The 18,748-nt window shown below is 43.8% G+C and overlaps 1 protein-coding gene across 1 annotated transcript in view; it reads right to left on the bottom strand.

The window, feature by feature from the left end:
- Positions 1-422: 422 nt before the first annotated feature.
- The window catches only part of LOC308100965 (B-cell lymphoma/leukemia 11A-like), a 66,081-nt gene continuing 47,755 nt past the window's right edge, over positions 423-18,748 (bottom strand). Inside the window, 1 exon segment of the mRNA XM_080450184.1 lies at positions 423-7,435. Coding sequence (XP_080306310.1) covers positions 5,175-7,435 — 2,261 coding nt within the window. The 3' untranslated portion in view covers positions 423-5,174.

The raw sequence follows: 18,748 nt of genomic DNA, 5'->3' as shown, positions 1-18,748 counted from the left end.
TTGAGTGGGAAACACATAGAGTAGAACATACTGTAGGCACAGAGATTGTTGTGTGACTATATCATTATGCATTTAATTTATTTATGAATTTACATTCAGTCTGCAACGCTTAGCTGTAACTTCAACCCTTATTGCCACCTGATCTTACTGAGGTAATACTTATCTAGACCTATGCCTTAATTAACACTAAAATGTCCTCACTTTTCCTGTACGGAAATAGAAGTGCAAGAGGACACACACACACACACACACACACACACACACACACACACACACACACACACACACACACACACACACACACACACACACACACACACACACACACACACACACACACACACACACACACACACACACTTCTAACTGTATGTCACAAAAATGCACCTCACCAAACACAAGATACACAACAGTAGTTATACTTTCTTTCCTTTTTTTTATTAATTGTTTTTCGATAAAGGGACAAAATGGGTGTGTGAACAGGATTATGCAGACATCTGCCAGAAAAAACACAGACAGTGGTTTTCCCAATACATCTGAACAGAGACCCCAGAAGACCCCAAATATTACAACAGAGGAGCTAAGTTTTGTCCAATGACCTTCGGCCACCATAAAAAAAAGAAAAATCATATAACAAAGAAACCCAAAATAATAATAATGATCCATTCCATGTCTCTGTTTAGAACAGAGCATACAGGTAATAATAAATAGTAACTCCCATTGTAAAAGATAATGTTCAAGTTCAAGTTACAACAAACAGCTTTCAGAACAGGAATACAAAAGGCTGATAACAAAATATTCCGCATTGCCATTTACAAAAAAGTCTCAAACTCAAGCAGGCTTCCCCACATCCCCCGGGGGCTCATTTTCTTCTTCTCTTGTCTTTTAAATATGCTTTGCATATGAAAGTTATACCGAATCTAAATATAAAGCACCATTTAGTATTTGGCAATGAAAACAAAACAAACTGCAAAAACATTGATTTCTTTTTTTTTTTTTTTTTTTTCATTCATCTTTTTGCCGTAATATTTCAACTCTTTTCGTTTTGTGGTAATCCGCGTACTGCATATGAAGTAAATTGACGTGTTTTTTTTTTTCTCGGTTTTGTTTGTTTAATCTATTTTCTCTCTTCTCGTTGAGATGTTGGAATGTAGTCAGGTGGGAGAGATGAGAGAAAGAGAGAAAGAAAGAGAGAGACAGACAGACAGAAGCACACAACAGAATAGGCTGACGTCAGCTTGCGGTAGCTACTGCATACAAGAATGGCAGCTGGGGGGTGTGAGGAGGAAGGTGGGGGGGGGGGGGGGGGGGGGGGCGAGGAGGTCCGAACCCCGAAAAACAAAAAAGAAAAGCAAATAAGATATGTACAACTACCTCCATGGACACAGAAACAAAAAACAGCGCAGGTGGCCATCTTATGGCCTCCCCCGGCACCGGGTTTACCGCGGCGCCGCTTTCTAGCTGCTTCTTTTGTTTTGTTTTTTGTCTTTTTTTAAGCTTTTATTTCTTTAAACATACAAATAATTCGCACTATATTATCCTGCCAAATTAAAAAAATATACCGTGGCAGCTTGGGAATATTTTTTTTCTTGTTTTTTTCCACTACCAAAGAAAAGGTACGATAAATACCTTTCAGAGAGAGAACGAGCGACAGTTAAAAATACGAGCCTCAATATAAATACTATTATAGTGCCTATTCTAAGTGAACATTGAATTCAAATACAATTCTAGAAATACAGAAAAAAGTAGACCATAAATGTGTTTAAGCATAGGAATTGATCGACATGAGTGTGCATTTTTTCCTATAGTTTAACGTCTTTATTATATACTCATATAGAATCTTAGTCCATTTCCCACCCCAATGCTAATTGGATTTCAACCTGAAGAGCCAAGGCAAAGTAAAATAGTAATTCATTTTGTTGTTCCGTTCTTCACAATTGTCTATATTGTATGTAGGACGCACGTCTTGAACACCACCAAGACATAGAGAAGAAAAATAAGTAAATTAGCTTCCCCAGATAGTGAAGTGTTATTTCTAAAAGATTTGTACAAAAAAGCCAATAAGCAAACACAAACAGAAAACAAAATCAGTGCAGTGAAAGCAGGGAGTTTTGAACAGTTGGAACCTAGCTGACAAGGTCTATAGATTACTGAGGTTTGGACAAAAATGACATCAATGCAGCTCTTGACAATGAAGTGGATGTTTGCTGATAGAACCCATTCTGTGGCGGCCAAAATTATTTTAAGCATTAAGCGGGAATGTTGGTCCTCCACAACATTTGAAGTGCAACTTAACATCTGGCCAATATTTATTTGTGTGTTGCCCTCTGTAGGTTCAAAACTGTAGAAGGGTTATGCCATAGTATGCTGACCTTGGCACACTGTGATGTAAGCATTGCATTGCATTATATTTAATACAATTATAATGGGTGTGTTAGATGTAGGTGTTCCAATGAGCAAATATTGACATTACTATTGCCACTGGTTGCACATTGGCACAACACACCCACTCATAATTGTATTAGCTACAGCTGTAGGCTACATCACAGCTAAACATGTTTTAGCCTTCTATAATTCTTAACCTTTATGGGGCAGATAACTCACAAAAATGGTCTGGTGTTGAGTTGCATTTTAACCTATAGACCTTGCAAGCTAACGGGGGTAATTAACACATTTTCCTTTTTTTCTTGTTGTTGCTCAGTTAAGCACTTTGAGTACATCACTGGGTTTTCCTGGACTCAACAACTAAGGGTCAAGGGTGAAATGGCATGGATATATGGGGTCATTATGGGTGAGGAAGCTGGAGTGGCAGACAACAGATTATCTGTCTAATCATTCCTGCTCTGAACACAATGAACCCCATTGACAGCATAATTCAACAACGGCTTTTGCTTTCCCCTTCTGCGTAAACCTGTAAACTGGGAAAATTGAAACAGTGCACTTGATGTCTTTAAAATTACAATCTGACAGGCTTTTAGACTCGACCTAAGTACCAACATAGCATCAATGTAAGAGCATGTAAGAGAGATGTCAGTCAGTACTCTTAGGCAGAGTGATAAGTGCTAGTAGAAATTACTCGGCTGAGTGTCTGCAACTCAACAAGGAAAAATAGCTCTCATTTTGGGGTTGAAAAGCAATAGCAAAGAAGAGAGTGTGCCTTGCATTAGCCTATGCATACCGTTAAATCGACCTCTTCTCAAGAGTCATGGATTAAACTGCATTTCTGCTGCATTTTGATTAATCTTTCTTTCTTTCTTTCTTTCTTTCTTTCTTTCTTTCTTTCTTTCTTTCACTGCAATACATAATTAATCACCCTGTTTTGATATTTGATATTGTGAAATGTAAAAAGAAAAAAAAATATTGCCTCGGATCCCCCCAGCTAACTAACTAAAGGCTAGTTTATACTTCAACGCATGACCATTGTAACAACTGTCGGTCATGCAACAAAGTGTAAAATAGCCTCAAGTAAGACCTAGTTTCCAGTTCTGTGTAGCTTCTGTCTGTCTAGCTTGTAGTCATCTCAATGCCCTCTAATATAATATAATCAGCCTTGATTGGAGCTCATATATTACTTTATGCATTGTTCCGCACACTGACATATCCAAGCAGCGTCAAAGTTTTGTGCTAACGCAGCTACGTGACACTTCTCCGGCCACGCGCCCGAGTCCCTCGAGATCAGGATTGCAGGATTGTACGTACACTGTGTACAAGAGTACCTTTTCACTTTCAAAGTACCTCCCGAACCAGAAACAAAACTACTAAATAATTCAGATATACACAATACTGCTTGTACCATGCTTTGCCATGAAATCCACATATCAAAGATACTATTGAACAGGTAATAGGTAGTTAAATGATGATTAACTAGAATGTTCTGATCTCTCCTTGGTTCCTGTTAACCACTTATGCCCTATTTTTAAAAAAAATCAAAAACCTTTCAGAATTTTTCTAAAATGCTGCCTATAATGACATGCCCAAAATAGGGACGTCAGGGTTAAAGTGGTTACTTGTCACAGTCCAGTACAGCGGTCAGGTGCTTGATGCAAGAACCTTTCCTGGGTGACTTACTCTCGATCTCCAGCAATACTTTACAAGAACACCCCACCCCCTCCCAACTTTATAGCAGACAAGATTATGGCCAATGCAGTCTTGAGATATCAAAAGGCACTCTTTTTTAAAATTTGTTTCACCATTTGATAGTACAAATTTAATTCTTAGCCCATCCGCGTCTTTTTGAAAGAAATTTGGAGGCTGTCGCCACTTTAGGTTTGTAGATCAAGCCAATTTGTGAACTCTCATCATTCCTTTTCTTTAACCCCCCGTGTGGAAATGGCGTCTTTCAGAAAGATCAGGATTTAAGTGTGTTTTCCAGGGTTGTCCAAAATAGGGTCAAGACTGTTGTTTTTTTTTCTCCCATGTTACAACACAAAACTGTACATGATATGTGTTACAGAATGTATGCAGCATGGTCGTAGCATTCTTGTCTTTTTCTCTTTTTGAATAATAAAAAGGAAGAAAACAGAACGAGAGAACAGCAACACATTTACTCAACAACTAACCAACCAGGGACAAGTTCTTTTCATTATTTTTTTTCTTCTTGATTAGCAAAAAACGTACTATGCATGCTGTCTAAATTTCTTAAAAATGGAAAAAAGGAAAAACCCCAGAAAAACTAAACAAAAAAAAAGTACACAACATGTAAATTATTGCACAAGAGAAAGGCTCGAAGTTTTGCGTCAATGCAATAGTATTGCCCCGATACAGATCATGCATTCAACGGGTAATGGAGACGGGGTGTGCTGGTGCAGAGCACATGGTCTTAACCACTTAAACCCTATATACTTAGTTGACCGGAGTCCCCCAGGGGTCTATATTTGGCCCCCTGCCATTTTCCCTCTACACCAAATATCTTTGCAGAAAATGGCCGATCTACAAACTCACAATATCTCGCTTCACGACGCATTGTGAGCTTGTACATTGGCTATTTTCGCTGAATGTTCGCCCCAGAATAGGGACACTAGGGTTCATGTGGTTAAGCTTCCACCAGACAGGCGAAAGAGGTGTGTTGGGGGGGAACTGGGGCAAAATCTACAAGGGACTGGTGTCGGGGGAGTTGTGGAGGGGGCGGGATTGATGGCGGACATAGTTCAGGTGGTGTTCACCGTTTCAGCCCACTACTCCGACTTAATTTCGGTACTCAGGGGCCTGTCACTGTGCCATTTTTTCATGTGTTTCTCCAAGGTGCTGTAGACGCTGAAGGGCATCTTACAAATTTCGCACTTGTACACGTCCTTGCCCACCTGGCCATGGGTCTTCATGTGGCGCGTGAGCTTGGAGCTCTGGGCGCAGGCGTAGTTGCACAGTTCGCACTTGTAGGGCCGCTCACCCGTGTGACTGCGCCGGTGCACCGTCAGGTTGCTGCAGTTCTTGAATATCTTGCCGCAGTACTCACACGTGTCACTCCTGCGGCTCTCCTTGGAGCCTGGCCGCAAGGGAGCCCCCAGGTGCGGCGTGCTGCCCCCGCTCCCTGTGCCGCTGCGGCCTGATATCCCGTCGTCCACCTCCCCAGGAGGCGTGGTGAAGCGCAGGCTGCCGTTCTCCGAAGAGTGCTCGGATGACGAGGCGAAGGGCGATTGTCTGGAATCCCCAAAGTTCAAAAAAGGGTCCTTGAGTTGTCGTGACGCGGCATAGCCAGCCAGCCACTGGGAGTAGACGTTTTCTGTGTTAGGGATGGTTGGGGTGGGCAGGTCAAATTCCTTCTCCAGCTTGATACGCTTAGAGAAGGGACTAAGGGGACCAGGGCTGCCCAAGAGCAGTTTCTTAGAGAGGCCCACGGAGGCGGTTTCATTGGGGGACGCCCCCCGGCCATTGATGCCGATCACCTCGCCGCGCTCCGACTCCAGCACAGAGTTCTCATCGCACATCTCACGGCTGCGGTGATGGTCTCGGTTGACGTGGTGATGCAGGTGGTTCTCCTGCGCCATGGCATTGCGCTTGTGCGCACTGAGAGCCTCGGAGAAGTGCTGCATGCTGGCGGCGAGACCCATCCCCTGCACCACCTCAGGCAGAGAGCGTGGGATTGAACCCTCATCGATGACCCCTCCCCCCAGGCGACCTCCGATGCCGCCGTTGTTCTCATGGTGGTGTGTCGCTTCGAGGCTTAGGCCAAAATGGTAGCTGTTGTTATTCCGCCTGCTTCCTCTCTCCCTGTTTGGCTCCTCCTCCTCTTCACCCTCCTCTTCCTCCTCCTCTTCTTCCTCCTCTTCCTCTTCCTCCTCCTCCTCTTCCTCCTCTTCCTCCTCCTCTCCGTTCTCACGGAGCATGCGGTTGTTCTCGCTCTTCAGCTTGGCCACCACAGACTTGAGGGCATTACTGGCGCTGCCCAGGTGTTCGCTGGTGCCAGGTTCAGGCGAGGAAGCCGTGGAAAGTCCGTCTTCTGACTTGCCGGCACTGGGAGAGGACGACTTGTGCATGTGCGTCTTCATGTGGCGCTTGAGCTTACTGGCCTGCGTACATGCGTGGTCGCAAAGGTGACACTTGTAGGGCTTCTCGCCAGTGTGGCTGCGTCGGTGGACAATGAGATTACTCTGGAACTTGAAGGTCTTGCCACAAAACTCACAAGATTTGCTCTTCATGGGGTTGTTGGAGGTTGGAGGGGCGCCTGCGGAGGGGAGAGGGGTCGTGGGCGTGGTCTGGGAACCAGATGGGGACTGCATGGAGCCTGGGAGAGGTGGAGGAGGTGGGGTGGAGAGAAAAGGGAGCTTACCGCCCCCTGTCACACCTCCGCTGCCCGGTGCTCCCCCCCCTGCTTCCCTCTGGAAGGGCTGGAGGAGTCGCTGCATGGGGCTGGGCCGGCTAGGGGACAGCGGGGGAGTGGACACTGAGTTGTTGCCCGCCAGCTCCCTCAGTCTCCGCGAGAAGTCCATGGCCGGAGGAGGGTCCAGTGCCAGGGTAGGGTTGAGGCGCAGCACCCTGTCAAAGGCACTCGGGTGGTGGGCTGCCAGCCCCAGCTCCTCAGGGCTCAGGTGGTGGGGGTCCAGGTGGTTCCGTGGCGGGGGGCTGAAGAGAGGCGGCGTCGGGGGGAACCGTTGATGGTGCCCCCCGCCGATGCCACTCCCAATTCCCCCTCCCATGATGGCTCCGCCAACCCCCGAGGTGTCCCTCCCACCGGAGCCCGAGCCGGGCATGCGGAGGAGGTTGAAGGGGCTGGCGTCCGGGGGCAGGTGGAGGCCGTGGAGGGGCGGCTGCGAGGGACAGTCCGCTCCCCCGCCCAGGGACGAGGGTCGGCCCATACGTGGTGTCAGGGGGCTGCCATGCTCACTCTCCAGGTAGATGCGAAAGCCGTGGGTGTTCTGGGCGTGTTGCAGCAGGAACCAGGCACTGCCATATGCGTGCTTGCAGGTAGTGCAGGTGTAGGTGGTCGGCTCCTCCTTACCTGTACCAGGGAAGGAGAGAAAGGACAAACGGATTAGAAAAACTGTCGAGAAACTGAAAAATGGTGCGTCTGAGAAACATATCATTTAAAACAAAAATAACAGAAATGCATATATTCTGTAGCATATAATTCAAATTAGCTTCACCCCTCTCCTCACCCAGCTTCATCTATGTGAACATTGCAATGTTTATTTCACAGTCTTCCATTCCACAGGTATTCAAATGAACTAATGTCAGAATACAAATCTTCTGAACCGCAATAACACATTCATTGCACACAAAATAAAACCATATTGTCTGACTGCCATGGGGTGCGATAGAGTTTATCTAAGATGTATTTTATTTGATCCTTAAGCCTCACTGTTATCTTTCAAGTGAGGTCGGCTCACGTTGCTGAGGGCACCACAAATACAAAAGCATTTCTTATTGAGGTCACGGCCCAAATGTAGCCATAGTGTGTGTGCATGTGTGTGCATGCCAGTGCTTGCATCCACATCAGTGTGAATTATGTGTGTGTGCATGGGAAATGCATGTGTGCTAGTGTCCATGATCATGGAGTATGCTGTTTGAGAGTGGGTATGGTTGTGCGGGTGTTTGAGTATGTGTGTATGTACAAACGTTATGCATTTGTCTGGATCACACTTTTGCCCAGACTCCTTAGGGACGTGATTCCATCCTTTAGACTTTAGAGAGTGTGTGTGTGTGTGTGTGTGTGTGTGTGTGTGTGTGTGTGTGTGTGTGTGTGTGTGTGTGTGTGTGTGTGTGTGTGTGTGTGTGTGTGTGTGTGTGTGTGTGTGTGTGTGTGCGCGTGTACTCCATTGTCAGCATGAGAAACAAAGAGAGATAGCTGTCCCAGTGGACTAGCTTCCCACTTCCCACCGATATGAACCAAAATAGAGGCTCCTTGACAAACACACAGACAACAGGGACGGATCCTTTCAACTTTGAAATTACAGTGCACTCATATCTGTAATTACGATATAATTACACAGTAACAGAATATAATCCACTTCTGTTTGCACAGAAGCTATTAATAAAGCGAAAACAGACACAGACCAGACACTTGTGTATGGCTTCAACATTTTATTTTTCTCAAGGTATAACCTCAATGAATAGATATCAGGGGCTGGTGAATGTTTGGCCATTTTTGACAAACTTTAGGGATTTCGCAGTTTTCGCAAGTTTTCTCCCTGTTTGCTGGCTTTGTGTGTAATCATGAAAAACACATTCTTAATAAGCAAATATTTGGCAAAAACTGGCAAACGTTTCACAAAATAATTTGCCTTTCTACAAGCTCGGAACGTATTGCAACGTCTTGTTTTTTGTACGTCCAATGTATTTGTATTTAAGTTCATAAAGTCAACATAAGTATTATTAAATGCATTTGAAATTAAATACAAATGTTACATTGAATAATAATTGTTATAATCCCTTTATTACTACATTTGTGACTATTATGGTTATTTCAGTGATGGGGTTCACAGTATACTACCGGTGAGAGTGCAGGCACGCACCCCTGTAGTGAGCGTGGAAATTTAGTGGCTCTCTCTATCACCAAAGTTGCCCACCCCAGGTCTAAGTCGTATCTGCTGCACTTTACACTTATCTGCGCTAATGTGCAAAAAATCCTCATAATGCATGTGTGCCGTGCCATCACAACCACAACCCCACCCCTATTCACACACACACACACACACACACACACACACACACACACACACACACACACACTCACACTCACACTCACACTCACACTCACACTCACACTCACACTCACACACACTCACACTCACACTCACACTCACACACACACTTAATTTAGACATGGCATGCCAGTCAAAGTAAAAAGGGGAAAAAGCAACATTTCAGGCTCCAATTACGTAATGTGACAACCACTGTGAAAAGACCCGAGTATTCAAGAGTCACACACACAGGCACAGCAAAAAAAGGCCTTTCTCTAGCTGTGCTCATAGCCTTTCTCTCAGCAGCGATATGCAAAGAGCCCGCCTTGCCACAGCGAGAGAGGGACATTTAAAACAATAACTGCTTTTAAATGGCCCGCTGACGATGACCTGTACTGCCACCCCACAATGCATGTGTAATCTCATTATAGGGGCCCGGACGCCCAGCCATCAACTCATTTACGAGATTAGATAACAAATGACCCCTGACGCCACCGATACTATAGCACTGACCGAGAGCCTCTCTGTGAAATGCACCGCAATATCCTTGTTGTCGGGCGGAAACCTTGTGTGTCCAAAACCGTTCCTTTTTTATTATTATTTCAAAGAAATGTTTGAAATAGGGAAAATAGCAGATCTACAAGTTCACACACACACACACACACACACACACACACACACACACACACACACACACACACACACACACACACACACACACAAAAATACATGCAAATGCAGACACACAGACACACACACACACACACACACACACACACACACACACACACACACACACACACACACACACACACACACACACACACACACACACACACACACACACACACACACACACACACACACACACAATGAATGCATAATGAATGCATAATGCTTGGAAATATAACAAATATAGAATATCCTACGTTTTTATCATATTGTCAGCCAAGGACATAAAAGTAATAGGTGTATTATGTGAGTTGTTGAATATGTCTGCTAAATGCCTACAAGGTACATTGTAGAGACTCTGGCAGAATCTAATTCTAATTCTAATTACCAACAAATATTGCAGCAGCATTCAAATGTGGTTATTAAAAATAATCACATTACCTACAAAGCAATTATCTTTCTCTAGGCTGGTATTAAATCGTGTATGTCCGCTTCCTTGTTTTATTGTGAAACAAATACAGTACACTAACTACTCAAAAATACATGCTGGTTGGTGGGTTGGTATTTGTGAATGTATCGATGTGTTATGTATATACTTAGTATGTCAAAAAACAACAATGGCTCACAACGCATCCCGATGCAACGTGTTGTGAGCTTGAAGATCTTCTATTTTTGCTATTTAAAAAGAAATTATTCAGGTTGAAAGTAGTTAAAGCCAGGTACTAGTACAGTTATTTATTGGTATACAGCAGCAGTGGTAATAAATACAAAGTTATAAATGTTGTCCTAGCAGAAATATAAATCAAATAGATGCCTTTGTTGGGTCAATCTACTGAAGCAAATTTTACAGGTACAATCCAATGTATCATATTTTTTTAGCGTAAACAGGTTAGGTGAGTTGATAATGCATACGCACACACACACACACACTCACTCGCGCGCACACAATTGGGATATATCAGCTGCTAATGACTGGCAGTATGAGCCTGACAAATTAGCGTCCAGGGCTAAAAGGGTGTCATGGTTTAGACGGAGGGTTTTTCCATCTGCGCTCTGCAATTTATCCTTAATAGCACGAGAGACGCAGGCAGAGAGGTCAAAACAACAACCACCTCAACTAATACGTGCAGGAGAAAACTGACTGTGTACATGACAGAGAGAGAGATAGAGAGAGGGGGGGGGGGTCTGGGGGGTAGGAGAGCGATAGACACAAGAGAGCGGAAGAGGCAGAAAGACAACACACATTTATACACAAACCTTCAGACAGACATGTGAGAGTTCTGGTTAAGGGGATAAAATCCTGTTAGTGGACCAATGGCTGGACGGACGGACAGACAGACAGACAGACAGACAGACAGACAGACAGACAGACAGACAGACAGACAGACAGACAGACAGACAGAGCCTCCTCCCTCCCTCTATGGACAATCTGAATATTCCTTTGTGTCTCACAGAACCCTGGAAGTCTGGACAACACTGTGTGTGTGTGTGTGTGTGTGTGTGTGTGTGTGTGTGTGTGTGTGTGTGTGTGTGTGTGTGTGTGTGTGTGTGTGTGTGTGTGTGTGTGTGTGTGTGTGTGTGTGTGTGTGTGTGTGTGCGTGCATGCGTCTTTGTTTTCCTCATTCTCCTTAAACCACTCTGATGATGACTCTCTCCCTCTCCTGCTCCATCCCTCTGTTTTCACTCCTGTGGTTCTCTCTCCCACACACATATTCCCTTTCTCTCCCCCTAGCTTAATCTCTCTCTCTCTCTCTCTCTCTCTCTCTCTCTCTCTCTCTCTCTCTCTCTCTCTCTCTCTCTCTCTCTCTCTCTCTCTCTCTCTCTCTCTCTCTCTCTCTCTCTCTCTCCCCCCCCCCCCCCACACCCACACCCACACGCACGCACGCACGCACGCACGCACGCGCATCCCTCTCGACCAACAGTTTGGAAAGGGCAACGGTAGCTGCTAAATTATGGATCATTAAAATCGGCACAAATTACCGCTAATTGTGGCCACCTGCATCGAGTCCAACCTGTGAATATCATTTGCATTATTAGGACACCCTCTCTCCTGTAGGCCTTTGTAAAACAAACAACTAAGATAAGATAAGATAAGGTAAAATAAGATGTAAGACTTAATCCAAGAAGGATTTCTCTGTAAAGATTAACCACATAGCAACACAATGTGTTGTGAGCTTGTAGATTAGCTATTTTCGCCGAATATTTGCCTATTATGACAGAGAGAGAGACTAGGGTCTGTGTGGTTTAAGGATTCATATATGAATCCTGTTAAAAAAAGAAAATTTATGAAATGAATTTAAGGCTATGAGAGAAATGTCTTCTACAGCCAGTTCCATACTCTGCCTCTGTGATCCATTCCCATTGAATTAACATCTTCTTCCGTTAGACAGAGGCAGAGAAATATAGAAAGAATCTCAAAGAGAAAGTGAGATGACAGAAGAGGCATGGAGAAACAATACCTGTTCTCGCTCAGGTGTAGATAACAAATATATGATTTGACAGAAGCTATTTAATGTTGTGTGAATGTGTGGGGGGGTAGAGAGAGAGAGAGAGAGAGAGAGAGAGAGAGAGAGAGAGAGAGAGAGAGAGAGAGAGAGAGAGAGAGAGAGAGAACACCAAAGTAATGATCTTTCAGAAAGAAAAAAACTAATCTAAAACAAATCCAGATCTCAGGATAACAGATGCAGGGTGCAGCCATCAGGACACGAGGAAGCACTAGCGTTTGTACGACAGGACACACGGATGGACAAAGAAGAAAAAACTATCCCCACCCCTGGCTGCTCCAGCCTGGCGGAGATAGCAACTCCAGTGCTACCAAATTCTTAATAGAGATATTGAATTGGCAAAATACCATGTCAATACCAAACAATTAAAAACAAAGGAAAAAACATTAGCAATGTAGTATGAATGGCCACAATATTGCTACTGTATAGAGATGAGACACCACAGAACAACATGGCAGAGAGGCTGCGTAAACACTGTGGCTGAAGAGGCAGAAGATGAACATTTATTACTTCGGAGCTCCAAATACCAAGGTCTTAGAGAAATCCATCCCAAATACCAAGACTCAGGAAGAGAAAATCTGACAGACAATACTTCCTCCATGTCACACTGCCTGTAAATCCAGAACCTTGTTTGCTTCATTATCATATTGTATTACTTTGTGTTTTATTACTGTTGGTATTGTCATTTTCATCATACATACACACACACACACACACACACACACACACACACACACACACACAGTGGGAGGTGATTTTAACGTGAGAATATTGATCTCATACTGAAGTACTGTTGCTTTGGCAACATATGTTTGTTGCCATGCCAATAAAGCAAATTTGAATTCAAATTAATTGAGAGACAGAGAGAGGGGGGAGAGAGGGTAGAAGGGAGGTAAAGAACAGTAATCTGTTCTTAGAGGTAAATGTCAAAATCATACACAAAATCACACACACACACACACACACACACACACACACACACACACACACACACACACACACACACACACACACACACACACACACACACACACACACACACACACACACACGAACAAGCAAACAAACACACACACACACACAGTCAATAGTAGGCCTATGTGTTCCAGTGACAAACACAGGTATTAAGCCCTATTAAGTCAAGGGCATTGCCTGGACACTTGTATGGTGTCAGATGGGAAACAAAGACACTGGCAGAGATAGGCTCACATTTCACAAGGCGTGCGTGCATATGTGCGTGCTACTATCAATGAATCTCTACACGGTAGCCTACTCTCCTTTACTCTTCACATCTCCCTACAACATTCTACCTCCATCCTCCACCTCCTCCCCAGTGGTGGAAAAAAGTACTAAATATTTTTACTTAAGTAAAAGTATCAATACTGCAATGTAGAAGTAAGTAAGTAAGTAGAAGTAAGTAGAAGTAAAAATCCGGAATTCAAAATGCACTTGAGTAAAACTACAAAAGTATTGGTATCGAAATGTACTTAAAGTACCAAAAGTAGAAAGTACTCATTATGCAGAATCACCAAGAATACGTTTTCAAATGTATAAAATGCATACAAATCTTTTGAAAATAGCAGATCTACAAGCTCACAATGCGTCGCAGCGCGACGCATTGTGAGCTTGTAGATCGGCTATTTTCAAATGGCCGAAATGCATATAGGGCTGAAGTGGTTTTGTAATGATAATCAAAATCTACAAAGTAACTAGTAAAGTTTTCAAATAATTGCAGTGGAGTAAAAGTACAATATTTGCCTCTTGAGATGTAGTGGAGTAGAAGTAAAAGTACTGAAAATTTTTAAATACTCCAGTAAAGTAAAAATACCTCAAAATTGTACTTAAGTACAGTACTTGAGTACATGTACTTAGTTACTTTACACCACTGCTCCTCCCCTACCCTCTCTCTCTCTCTCCCTCTCTCTGTGCGGGTGTCCTTGCTTGGGTACACCTGATGGTGAGATGCTAGTAATTGAAGTAATGGAACATTGTGGAAACAGGATTAGCGGCGCACGCAGGGAGAGAGGGACAATGTCCTCTAATGCAATTTGGGAATTCTATCAGCAGGCTTAGGCTTTCAGGAATCTGTTGCTTAATATTTACATCTGGCTGTGTCTCAAGCCCCTCGGTCAAGGCCTCTTTTAGCTCACATCACTCGCTCCCATCTCCGTTCTCGAAGAGTAGAGTACTGCTTGCTTTTACGCTAACTTTCTAATTAACGTACTAATTCAGATGCTACTAAATCCTTGGTACAATACTAAACTAGCGGTATAGCCTGTGTGCCTGGGAACTACTTGGTTAAAAGGGATATTTCAAGATTAGCATTTAGTCTGTTAATTTACCGTTATCAAGCCAAAAGAATGACAGAGTGACCCGCTGCTTAGAGAGAACTGAACCGTAACCAAAAGGTCATCAGCTTAATTCCTTTTGCAACAGGCGACGTGCCCTTCAAAAAAAGACAGTGACCTCACTCTGTGAAAGACCTCACTCATTGTTAGTTGCTACAGATAAGCGCACTGGAGAAAATTGTTAAAATGTAAAAACACAGCTGAAAGGTTGATTTATTTTCTTTCTTTTACATTAACATTAGAGAGAGAGAGGGGCGGCCATAGCTGAGTGGTTAGTGAGCCCGCCTAGGGAGCCAGAGGCCCTGGTTGCCCCAGGTTCGATTCCAGGCCAGGCCAGCATATGTGTCGATGAAATGAAATTTGTCCCTGAGCAAGACTCTTAACCCCTAATTGCTCACAGGTTCTCATTGGAAACAAGACCCCAAGGACTTTCATGAACGACCTGTTAAAAGGAATTATCCTTATCCTTAGAGAGAGAGAGAGAGAGAGAGAGCCTGGGAATACATGGGAGAGACTATCAAATTCAATGTTGGACAAATGAGTGAGCAGATTTGGTCTCACAGGTGACAGCCATGTAAAAATCAAATGTATCTCTTTCTTTTATCTCAGAACTAGCCAGTCCTTCTACTAGCCAGTCCAACTAAGTAAGTCTCTACATTAGCCAATCCTTCTGCTAGCCAGTCCAACTAAGTAAGTCTCTATATTAGCCAGTCTATCTACTAGCCCGTCACATAGTAGCCAGTCCATCTATGAACCAGTCTCACTACTTGCTAGTCTGTCTACTAAACAGTCTCTATAATAGGCAATCCTTCTAGTTCTCCATCTATCAAATTGCTCCAAGCAATCTCAAAAGTTGAAGCTTCATGGCTTAATGTCACCCTATTAATGAGAAAAAGTGACTCCTATCAAATGACTCAAATAAAAAAAATCTAATTCCTAGAGAGAGCCAAGCAAGATACTTTACTTTTCTTTCTTTTTCATCCTTGGCTGACAATATGATAGAAAGTAGCATAGTCTATTCACAAACACAGCATGATTAATGCATTCAGCCATTGAAATCTGAAGACCAGACTATAGGATTTAACATCCTGACATCCTGTCAGAAAGTTCAATAGGCTACTGTTGCCAGGGAAAGAAAACATGCTTCTAGCCAATAAGTAAAGGAGAACGTTGGCTAATGCTGCTTAGCAACAACATTTTAATACTAGGAAGAAATAGCAGGAAAGATGGAAACTTAAAATAGTTCCAGACCCACCGACTGGATGTTACACGTTTTTCAGCTCAACACCGTCACGCCAGACAATAAAGATACTGTGTTGTCATGGAAGAAAGTGCTGCAAACGCAATTAAGCTACGAAAGATAGCAATCGCTTATTGTGCCTGTCTGATTGCATGGTGTGCGTTTGTACGTTTGTGCGTGCGTGCGTGCGTGCGTGCGTGCGTGCGTGCGTGCGTGCGTGCGTGCGTGCGTGCGTGCGTGCGTGCGTGCGTGCGTGCGTGCGTGCGTGCGTGCGTGCGAGGTCCCGCTAGGCAGCCATACTTTACAGAAGTATCTGTGATGAGCGAAAATATCAATAAAGTCTGTCCCTGTGTGTGTGTGTGTGTGTGTGTGTGTGTGTGTGTGTGTGTGTGTGTGTGTGTGTGTGTGTGTGTGTGTGTGTGTGTGTGTGTGTGTGTGTGTGTGTGTGTGTGTGTGTCAGATATATCAATACCTTCTGTCTCTGTATTTGAACCCCTGCTGAGCTACACTGTGCTATCTGCAACTCCCTCACCATTAAATCCTCTATTGAATGAGTGTGTGTGTGTGTGTGTGTGTGTGTGTGTGTGTGTGTGTGTGTGTGTGTGTGTGTGTGTGTGTGTGTGTGTCCTCATTTCTCACCAATTACAGTCATCACATGAGCAAATATTCACTTTTTTTGTCTCTCATACAAACTTGACAAACACACACACACACGCACGCACGCACGCACGCACACGCACACACACACACACACACACACACACACACACACACACACACACACACACACACACACACACACACACACACAGACAGTAATGTAGCTCATAAAGTCCATTCTAATGACACAGGCAGGACTCCTAAACTGTGTTTATGAAGGCAATTAAACGGACCAGTCTTTATAGAGGCATCCAAGCACACTGTAGCAATGATCTGGTTCATATGTGTCCGCCTGTGTGTGTGTGTGTGTGTGTGTGTGTGTGTGTGTGTGTGTGTGTGTGTGTGTGTGTGTGTGTGTGTGTGTGTGTGTGTGTGTGTGTGTGTGTGTGTGTGTGTGTGTGTGTGTGTGTGTGTGTGTGTGTGTGTGTATGTGTGTGCGCGCGCGTGTGTTTGTGCACGTGTGAGATAGAGACAGAGAGAGCGTCCATTTGAATAGTGTTGGGGACAGTTTCTGGTGTTTTGTGTGTGAGCATGAATGTGTGTGCGTAAATGTGCATTTGTGTGTGTGTGTGTGTGTGTGTGTGTGTGTGTGTGTGTGTGTGTGTGTGTGTGTGTGTGTGTGTGTGTGTGTGTGTGTGTGTGTGTGTGTGTGTGTGTGTGTGTGTGTGTGTGTGTGTGTCCATTTGGTAGGCCAATACTCATAGCAGTGGGGACCTCCACTTAACCCCAAACCACCATGGTGAAATTACAGAGCATCCAAATTACAGCACTTATGACTGCACAGCGAGAGAGATGGGGTTTGAAAGGGGAAGCATGGTCGGACCCAAAATGGTAAACATGCACAGACAGGCATGCACACGCATTTGCAAGCAAACACCCACACACCCACACACACACACCCACACTAGCACCAATCGATGACTCAACCCGGCCACCGTTACCATTCAATCTCAGATCCAAAATGGAGGATGTGGTAGTGATGACTCAGCTCTGGTATGGAATACATATTCAATAAGGACGCTTAACTACGATTAGAGACAGATTACCCCAAATATATACTTCCTGCCTAATCTACCTTTTTCATTAATTTTGAAAAATGAAAAAGATAATTGATATAGTCACAATATCGATATCAAGGTATGTGGCATATATCGCAGATATGTGAAGTCCATATCGCCCAACCCTAGAGGGACATAATATATATTGATTTATTGATGTGTATCTTTGATGAGATTTGGCAGTCATTATTCAACTGCTGACACACCGATGATGACGGTTTCATTTCATGATACTTGGGAATCTATAGGCACTATAGGAACTCAGAGAAAACACTGTGGTAATTATCTGTCGAGTGTGTTTATCATCCTCAAAATAGCAGTCTGAGAGCGTAAATATCTACCTATTATAGTGTCCATTTTTACACTGTAGGCTACTCAAACTAAAATAGAGGATTTTACTGACCAAAGACGATAGATGTCAAAACAACTGCGCCTATTTTTTTTTCTCTGGATGAGAGCATGAGTTAAAGTGCAACTGCCCCCCCGGCCAAGAGACACACACACACACACACACACACACACACACACACACACACACACACACACACACACACACACACACACACACACACACACACCGCCCAAAACAGACACACACACACACACACTTTCATCTGAAGTAAATTAAGGGGAAAAGAAAAAATGTCAACGTAATTACAATTTATAAAGAAGGAAAAAAAATTATATGTAGAAAAACAATCCACTATTTGTTGGATTACATTGAATGTTTACTGAGTCAGAGGTCTGAGGCTTTTTTCCTTGGTTTGTGTCTTGGGATCATGAGTGAAACTTAACACGTGGAAAAAATGACGCTTTCCAAAAAACGCACCAGACTGGTTTTTCTTTTTAAACGTCAGGTTCCTGGAAGCCCATCACTATTGTCTTATGTTGTGTCCATACATCAACACACACACACACACACACACACACACACACACACACACACACACACACACACACACACACACACACACACACACACACACACACACACACACACACACACACATAGTCAGGAGACATTTTCCATAGTCAGGATAAGTAAGAGCTTGGTGGTACACTGAAGGAATACAGTGCATGTGCTTGTGCACACTCATACTGTACGCGCACACACCAAGTCGGACACTGAGATCTGCCGGGACATGCAGCA

This window comes from Gymnoscopelus braueri (genome assembly GCF_963280865.1).
Source record: "Gymnoscopelus braueri genome assembly, chromosome: 14".
In the NCBI taxonomy this organism is placed as follows: Eukaryota; Metazoa; Chordata; class Actinopteri; order Myctophiformes; family Myctophidae; genus Gymnoscopelus; species Gymnoscopelus braueri.
Note: the sequence above shows the minus strand (reverse complement) of the source record. Positions and strands in the feature narration are given on the sequence as shown.